The sequence below is a fragment of the Phymastichus coffea genome, unplaced genomic scaffold (genome assembly GCF_024137745.1).
Source record: "Phymastichus coffea isolate CEN01 unplaced genomic scaffold, Cenicafe_Pcof_1.1 PCOF00042, whole genome shotgun sequence".
Classification (NCBI taxonomy): Eukaryota; Metazoa; Arthropoda; class Insecta; order Hymenoptera; family Eulophidae; genus Phymastichus; species Phymastichus coffea.
In genome coordinates this window covers 1,046,969-1,056,874 of record NW_026706853.1, presented here as the reverse complement: position 1 = coordinate 1,056,874, position 9,906 = coordinate 1,046,969, and the positions used below count along the sequence as shown (strand labels likewise).

Sequence of the window (9,906 nt, the reverse complement as noted above, 5' to 3'; positions counted from 1 at the left end):
ATGTTATATTTAACCATACGTTTGAATAGCACTGAAAAGTGCTGCTTTATAAAAAAATAATATAAATTTTTTTATTGAAAATTTAGCACTGAAAAGTGCTGTTTTAAATTGATCATGATATCGATTAACTGTCGGGATTGTACAGCTTCGTCAACTTGAAAAAAAAAAAAAAAAAAAAAAAAGTGGCCCAGAAAAGGGCCGATCGTTCGTTCGCTGCAACTTGTCACTGCCAACGGCTTGCCACCACCTACTCTTCGTCCGTTGCGTGAGAAATAAAGAGCGTACGCGCTATCGCGATCCTATATTAATACACATTGGCGTCTCTTCTCCGCACTAATCACATTTTCATTAGCTACTCCCACCACTAATTATGATTGTCTTATGCGTGCGACAAAATCAGTGCTGTCGCGTATCTCGCATCCCTACTCCCAAATCTTCGACCAATGACCGAAACGCGGCTAGTGTTTCAAAAGATGAATAAAAATTCGAACGCCTTGCAACGATACGTCATTGTGATTTTTTTGTCGTGGAGTTGTGAAGTGTTTAGTAAAATGAGTGAAGAACGGGTGGAAAATTTGTTTTCCTTGGACGATGCGTCGTGGCAAGACGCACTTAATGAAGCGATCGAGGCGTTGGGCGAGGACATCGATCTTTCCGAAGATGAAGTCTTCGGATTGATCGGTTTACCGGTGCAAGAAGCAGCGGTGGACGAAGTCGTCGTCGAGCAGCCGCGAACACCTTCGCCGAGGAGGAGGAACGACGACGACGACATCCACGAAGCGGCAACCATTCGGATGCCGCTGACACCTCCACCTTCAATATTGTAAGTACATTTTTTTCATTCTCTTTTACCCTCTCTCTCTCATTCTGTTTTTTTATAATTAATACCATTATACTAATAAAATGTTATTAGTTATACATAAATTTTTTAAAAATAATAAGAGCATATATGTTCTTAAATTAAAAAAAGAGGTTCTGTTCTTTTTTTTTCTGTATACTAATAACACAATTATATATCTAATAATATTGTATTAATAAATTGATAAAATTTTATATAGATAATTTATCAATTTATTAATGTAAAAGTATTATTCGTTATATAATATGTATGTACGTGTGTATATGAGAGAGAGTATATACTCCAATTTTAAATTTAACATTCTTTTCTCTCGCGTACTTAAAATTTCTTATTTTGCGATGTCCGGTTTTCGTCGTCGTAGTCGCGTTATCGGCATAATATAAATATAAGTGTTTCCGATTACAGCACGCATCGGACAGCGCCACTCCAATTACCGCCACCGTCTCCATGCTCCCGATCATCTTCAACGGTGAATGTGTAAGTTGAATATTTATTATACAGATAGATATATGAAACGATTTTTTTTCAAAATAAAGAATCTTTTTTTTTTTTTTTTTTTTTTTTTTTGCAGGTCTGATGACGACGACGACGACGTGGAGATGGTCTGCGAGGTGATTGTCTCGCGTCGACCACCACCACCACCACCATCACGACGCGTGACATGCGTCGACCTGGTGACGCCTCGAGGAGCACCCGTGATGATGATCGACATCACAACGCCACAACAGCCGCTCTTGGTGAACTTAGTTTCACCACCAGCGATACAAGAGACGTCCTGCCGCCAACGAGAACAGGTATGATTCTTTTTTTCTCTTTTCTTTTTTTTGTAATCGGCAGTAGTATGTTCTAAGTTTTTTTTCATTTTTTTGTTGCAGGTCGGCGATCACAACAACACCATGCCAGTATGCGGGGGCTGGGAGTGCGCACACTGCGTCGCTGGTCGCTGCAGTCGGCAGCCGCAGTGGGTGGAATCACCACCGCAGCGCGGCAGCAGGCGGCACGTCGATCGGAACGGGCCGGTCAGACAGGTGGTGCGAAGATTATTCGCATCACGGTCGAGCAGTCCCGAAGATTCCCCCGCTGTGCGCCAGCCTTCTCGGTCGCCGTCGCCAGCTCCGTTGAGTAGGCAGCTTTCTAGATCGCCCGCGGAATTATCCACAACGGCGCTCATGCAGAGTCTCCGCATCGCGGGGAAAAAGCGCCTGCGCGTCACGGACGAAACCGTCGACGGCGCCCCGCGGTACAAAATAGCAAAATTTTTCACCGCTGACGACGACGACGCCGACGACGACGACGACGACGGCGACGACGGCGACGACGACGACGACGACGACGACAACGACGCCGACGGCGACGACGGCGACGACGACGACGACGACGACGACAACGACGCCGACGGCGACGACGGCGACGACGACGACGACGACGACGACGACAACGCCGACGACGACGACGACGACGACGACGACGACGCCGACGACGACGACGCCGCCGATGATAATGATGATGGCGAAAACTAGGCGTTAGTTTTTTATACATTTTTGTACATTTTTTTGTATTTTTTTTGTACATTTTTTGTATTTTTTGTAGATTTTTTATATTTTGTTATATAATAAATAATTATTAATAACAATGTCTTTTCTTATAAATAATTATTAATAATATATCTATATAATAAATATCTATTTATAACATTTATTAAAATTTATTGTATTAGCGCTTGGGCCCTCCCCAGCAGCAGCAGCAGCAGCCGCCGGCGCCGCCGCCCCCCCCCCCACATATCAATCGCGTGTGTAGCCAGTATACACAATACGGTATTGCCCGTGGTAACAGTGGCTGTAGCTCTAGCGGTAGAGCATCGGCCTGCGGATCCGGAGGACGCGCGTTCGATCCCCCGATCCGTCCGTTTTTTTTCAGATAAATCTAAAAATTTTTAACACACGCGCGCACACGCGCACACACACACACACACACACACACACACACACACACACAATAAAACAATCAAAACGCGTAACACAGAACACGCGCGTAGTGCATAGGAATCAAATCAGTGGGAGAGGGGGAAATGCAGAGAACGCACGCCACATCAGATCAAGCCACATCAGATCAACTCAGTAGGGGAGGGGGAGTGCGTAGAACGCACCGGTATACGCCACATCAGATCAACTCAGTAGGGGAGGGGGGGGGGGGGAGTGCGTAGAACGCACCGGTATACGCCACATCAGATCAACTCAGTAGGGGAGGGGGAGTGCGTAGAACGCATCGGTATAACTCAGTAGGAGGGGGGGGGGTGAATCGACAGTGCACGGGCCGATCGGGAGGGGGGGGGGGATGAGGTGAATATGCACACACCTCAACTCACACGCTTCAACTCAGTGAGCTAGTACCCCTCTGAGTTGATGCCCCTCTAGTTTACCTACTTTCATAAGAAACCAAGTGCCATAATCTGCTCAGAAACGTGGAATCTTCAACATTATTTGCTATACAACATAGAAGGATACAATATATATTATAATCATAGCCATATTAATAAATCAGACGGAGTAGTAATCTACATCCGGGATGACATAGTGGAAACTACAGAAATAGTACAAATAAATAATCTAAAAATACTACATACAAAATTACAACTACAAAACGGGAAAATGATTACCTTAGCATCAATTTATCGATCACATGACCTACTTAAACCAGACTTCATACTCTCGATTAAACAATATATAACACAGTATACCAGGAAAAACAATGCCATACTCATAGGTGATTTTAATTGTGATACAATAAATCAGGACTTATGGGATCAAGAATTTTTACAGTTACTAATGGAAAATAGATACCATCCAGGCTTCAGTAGTATTACAAGACCATCACCCGATAATAATAACAAAGGTACTTGCATTGATAATTTATTCATAAAACTTGATAAAATGGATTACAAAACAATTAATCTCAACGTTCCATTCAATGATCATTATCCTTTAATCATGACTTTTGCCACTATACCTAAAACAAAAAACCTTTCATCTAAAATTATACAAATTAATTATCGACAACTACAAAGCAATGCGAAAGAAATCAACTGGAATTCAATTCACGAAATAGAAGACCCAAATCAAGCAACAAATAACCTAATACTCAAAATAAAACACTGCATAGATAATGCAGTTAAAAAGCAACCACATAACAAAAATAACAAAAATTCGATACCAAGAAAAAATTGGATTACTAAAGGTATAATAATCTCATGCAAAACCAAGGAAAAACTATATAAAATCTGGAAAAATGATCATACAGACATGGAAAAAAAAACAATTATAAAACTTATATCAAGACTCTTGAAAACTTAATCAAAAATGCAAAAGAAAGATATAATAAAAATATTATACAAGAAGCACAACAAAATCCAAAAAAATTATGGACAATCATTAACAATAAAATTGGCAGAAATGTAAAGAAAAGCAACAATGTCAATCATATAATGGATAGCAATATTAAAATAACTGATCCTGAAGTAATTGCAAATAAAATGAATGAATTTTTCTGTAATATAGGAACAAATATCAGCAATAATATAATTACGCCTCAAAATCAAACTATTCACCTACCAGATATGAATCCGAAAAGCATATTTCTAAATCTTACAAATGGACTAGATATCAAAAAAATAATAAACAAAATGCAGAATAAAAACGGAGGAGTTAACGGAATAAATTCAAGCGTGCTAAAAGCATTACAGGAATATATTTCAATACCCATAGCAGACATCATAAATAAATGCATTGTTAAAGAAATATGGCCAGAAGCCTTGAAAGAAGCTGAAATCATACCTCTTCACAAATCTAAAGAAAAATTTTTGATAAACAATTACAGACCGATATCTCTCATCTCGAATATAGCAAAGATATTTGAAAAAATAATACATAACAGATTATCACTATTCATAGACAGCTGCAATTTAATTTCCACGTATCAGTTTGGTTTCCGCAAAAACAGAAGCACGAAACATGCCTTAAACTTCATATCAAATATCATATATAAGCAACTTGACTCTAGTGAACCCATAGCCATTACCTTTTTAGATTTGGCCAAAGCCTTCGACACTGTTGACCATAAGATTTTATTAAAAAAATTGTACAATTATGGGCTAAGAGGCAGTGCCTACAATCTCATCAAAAGTTACCTAAACAACCGCAAACAATGTGTCAAAGTAAATAATACAACTAGCAGCAAATTAACTATAAAAATGGGTGTTCCCCAGGGAACAATACTAGGGCCGTTACTATTTCTAATGTATATTAACGATTTATTATGTGCAATATCAGACGACTAAATCCTCTCTTTCGCAGATGACACAGCAATCATAGCAAATGGAAAAAATTGGAAAGAAACTGAAATCAACATGAATAAAAATCTTGAAATAGTAGAAACTTGGCTAGCACTAAATAAACTATCATTGAACATAGACAAAACAGCATATATGGAATTCAGAAATAACTGTAACAGTACACCAAAAAATCTCAAAATAGAAATTAGCGGCAATTTAATCCATAGAGTAGAAAACATTAAATACCTAGGAGTCACATTCGATAGTAATATGAAATGGGACCTACACCTACAAAATGTTTATAAAAAAACTAAGTATTTAACATATGTTCTATACAAATTATCCCAAATAATGAATAAGGAAACACTGAACATTATTTATTATGCACTTTTTCACAGTATTAGGTCATATGGAATTATTGCATGGGGAGGAGCCTATTCTGGTAGAATTAACCCATTAAAGCCCACGCTAAGACTGGTTGAGATAGCGACAAACAAACTGTGCTATCTTTTGCATAAGTGAAAAATAAAATATACGTATTTTTTTTTATGTTATTTTCAATTGTTTATAACAAATTATTTAAACAAATTACAAAAAAATTCATAATTATCAAAATCTAAATGCGGGAATCGATTCTGGAGGTGAAATCAAGACGAAAACCTATATAACACTTTTTTGTCAGAATTCAATTTGTTAGTGTAACGTAGGAATAAACAATTGCATGTTGGGGAGAAAAAGTGACCATGTCAAGTCCCAAGCAAAATCTATCTGGAATAGCAAAAAATAAACTGTGCTATCCTTTGCATAAGTGAAAAATAAAATATATATATTTTTTCTTATGTCATTTGCAATTGTTTATAACAAATTATTTAAACAAATTACAAAAAAATTCATAATTTTCAAAATCTGAATGCGGAAATCGATTCGGGGGATAAAATTGAGATGAAAACCTGTATAACACTTTTTTGTCAGAGTTCAATTTGATATCTTTATGTAGAAATAAACTATTGACAAATAAGTGTTTTCATTCTCACACATGATATCTGGAATCATATCAGTATTTTTTACTGATAAATTTTGAGATCTTATACTGTAATTGGATAAGTTTATTTCATTTCGTAAATCCTTCCGTGTTAGAGATCACGTTTGAGTGGCGGGCTAACGGTTGAAAACATTTATACATTGGATCTATTCTTTGAAATAATAATTTCGGAAAACTTTTAGTTTTTATTTTGTTCTAAATTGGTAACGTTACTGATAATGCCGAGACAGAGAATTAGCGATCTACCAAATTTAGTTGAAGATTCTGATAGTGATGAAGGTCAACATATTGATATAGCATTCATTCCTAATGAATATGAAAGTTCAGATGGAGATTCGGACGGTGATCCAAATGAAGATACATTATCAAATGAATTACCATCAGGTTCTTACGAACATGTTAAAAGTACATACACAAGTACTCAGAAATTGTTGGAACCGAATCATAAGTACAGTTGGAAAAATGATGCTTTGAATGATATTTCTCCGCATGTCGAGAGCAACTTCAATATTTCACCTATTTCATCATTGCAATCCAAAAATGCTTTTGAGTTGTTTGAGGTTTTCTTTTCGAAATCAATGAAAAACCATATCATTGAAGCCACTTCTGAAAATCATTTTGATTTATGTATGGATGATCTAGAAAAATTTATTACAATCATAATGATTACTATCTTCAATTCTAGAAAAAGTATTCGTGATTACTGGTCAAAAAAGCGAATACTTCAGTGTCCAGTAATTGCGGAACTTATGTCTAGAAATAATTTCGTTGCCATAAAAAAGAACATACGATTCTATAAACTTCAAGAAACTGATCAAAATGATAAAGTCTGGAAGGTTAGAACTCTGTATGATATGTTTCGTGAGAATTGTATGCAATTTGGTTTCTTTGACTATAATTTATCAATAGATCAAAAGCTAAAAGAGGATACACTATTTCAATGCATGAAGTGAATTCAAAATTGAATTATATTACAGTTATGGACTCAAAACCAGTATCGATTCTCTCTTCGAAATATGGAAATGAACCAAAAGTTGAAATGCAGAGATGGCAGGAATCATCGAAAAAATCTATTCTTTTTCCTCATTGTTTCTCTATGTATAATGAACACATGGGTGACGTCGATCTACATGATCAACACTGTAATGCTTTGATGCCTACAATTCGAAGTAAGAAATGGACATGGTGCCTTGTATTACGGCTCATCCAAGCATCCTTAGCAAACGCTACAGTGATTTACAATAAGTTACATCCAGACGAAAGAAAAGGTTCCAAAGATATTGTTCAAGAAGTTTGTGAATATTATATTGACAAGTTATCTTCCAAACGTCCCCCCAAACGACAGAAACAGAGTGAAACTTCATCCCAAGAACACGTGATGAAACATGGGAGTCTTAGGAAATGTGGAATTTCAACATGTCGGACAAGAACGGAATGGTATTGTGAGAAATGTTCTATGCCTGTTTGCAAAAGTCATAAAGAAGGATATGGCAATGAACAATAATTCAATCCCACCGATTATATTTACAATAATTCATGCCAATATTGATGGATAAATACAATAATTAGCTTCATTTTATACGATTTTTTGAAACACTCTCAGGAGGCCGAATGTTTCTTCCTTCATTACAATAACTAATTGGCCTCTGACAGAAAAGTGTTATATAGGTTTTCGTCTAAACTTTACCCCCAGAATCGATTTCCGCATTCAGATTTTGAAAATTATAAATTTTTTTATAATTTGTTTAAATAGTTTGTTATAAACAATTGCAAATGACATAAGAAAAAATATATATATTTTATTTTTCACTTATGCAAAGGATAGCACAGTTTATTTTTTGCTATTCCAGATAGATTTTGCTTGGGACTTGACATGGTCACTTTTTCTCCCCAACATGCAATTGTTTATTCCTACGTTACACTAACAAATTGAATTCTGACAAAAAAGTGTTATATAGGTTTTCGTCTTGATTTCACCTCCAGAATCGATTCCCGCATTTAGATTTTGATAATTATGAATTTTTTTGTAATTTGTTTAAATAATTTGTTATAAACAATTGAAAATAACATAAAAAAAAATACGTATATTTTATTTTTCACTTATGCAAAAGATAGCACAGTTTGTTTGTCGCTATCTCAACCAGTCTTAGCGTGGGCTTTAATGGGTTAAGGTTATCCAAAATCTTCAAAATAGAATATTAAAAATTATACACAAAAATCATTTTATTATAGACAATTACCCTCTCAATCTTGATCAATGTTTTTCACTTGAATGCCTATTATTCCATTATGACACTTTCAGCAAAGAATATACACAAAAAGGTAAAAGAACTAGATTTGCTACATTACAACATCCGAAAAGATCGCTTACAGTCAGCATAAAAAATAGCTACATAAGAGCAATTATGCTTTTTAATAAACTACCAAATAATCTTAAAACTATTAGCAAAACAACTACCAGGAAGAAGGAACTACGAAAATGGATAATGAAAAATCAGATATGGACAACAAAATGAATTGCAAAATTATATCCAGACAATTACTTGAAAAATGCGACTACAGGATACTACACAACAGCTAAACAAATGTTAAATAGAGACTGGCAATTTGTGACAAAATATATAAGTGCAATTTTTTTCTGCTTGCTACATCAGATTTAGCTAATGTAGCCTAAGCGGAATAAATAAATGAGTAAAATTTCATTGTATCTAAATTTTAGTTTTAAGTTAGTTTTAATTTATATTATGTATTTCTATGCCGGACGAGCGAACAGGAAGAAATTCCTCTGCTGGATTACATATTATGTAAAGTGTATGTATGTTATTAATATGTTAATGTATGTCACTCTGGTTAATAAATAAATAAATAAATAAATAAATAATTTACATTAAAAAAAAAGATTGATTTAATTAATGAAATCAATTGAACAATTAATTTTTTTCGACTTGTATACGATTGTTCTTTAGATATTTATTTTAGAGTAATTGGTTACACATTTTTCGAAAATCGAACTTAGCGCAAGATACTAGGAAAAAAGAAATTGAAAAAATGGATCGCTAATAATATATAAAATAGCCTTGTATTCTAATTATAATTTATATTATATTTTATATATTTATTTTATGTTATATTTTTGTATTTTAAACTGGCTTCTCTAATTATTAAAAAATAAGTGAACAAAACACGCGAAAAATAAGGATTCTTTTAAGTGAATTATATCTCAAGTCCTATAAGTGTCAGCGAATGATTGTATTTTTGTTTTTGTTTTTTATTACAATTCCTATAAAATAGAAGTAGTCCGATCGTTCGACAGGTTTGTCTCACGTACAATTTTCAACTACCGCAATAAAATGTGATAAATATATTATTTTGCGCCTTGTGAATAGTTTCTTATTTTGGATTACGCAGAAATAATAATAAAATATAATTCGTTAAATATTATATAAACAAATTTAATAAAAATTATAAAAATTATATAAACAAATATATGTATAATTCTTTCCTTGAAAAAATTGTATAAATACGATTGGAAAGGTCATATCGTTAGAGAGGGAGCACGCTAATTCCATACTGTAGGAGTAATAAAAAGCTGCATTTAGTATTTATAAAACTTAGATAGATTAAAAGCGTATGACAAAAAAATCCTACAATCGAAATGATGCACGCGGGCAAGCGCGC

At 34.8% G+C, this 9,906-nt stretch overlaps 1 protein-coding gene across 1 annotated transcript; it reads left to right on the top strand.

Annotated features, from left to right (window-relative positions):
* The first annotated feature begins 551 nt into the window (after positions 1–551).
* On the top strand, positions 552–8,809 carry LOC131664169 (uncharacterized). The gene is made up of 6 exons (XM_058935058.1): positions 552–823; positions 1,265–1,336; positions 1,431–1,653; positions 1,735–2,035; positions 5,209–5,414; positions 8,675–8,809. Exons 1-6 carry the CDS (start codon positions 552–554, stop codon positions 8,807–8,809), a joined length of 1,209 nt encoding a protein of 402 aa, XP_058791041.1.
* Positions 8,810–9,906: the final 1,097 nt, after the last annotated feature.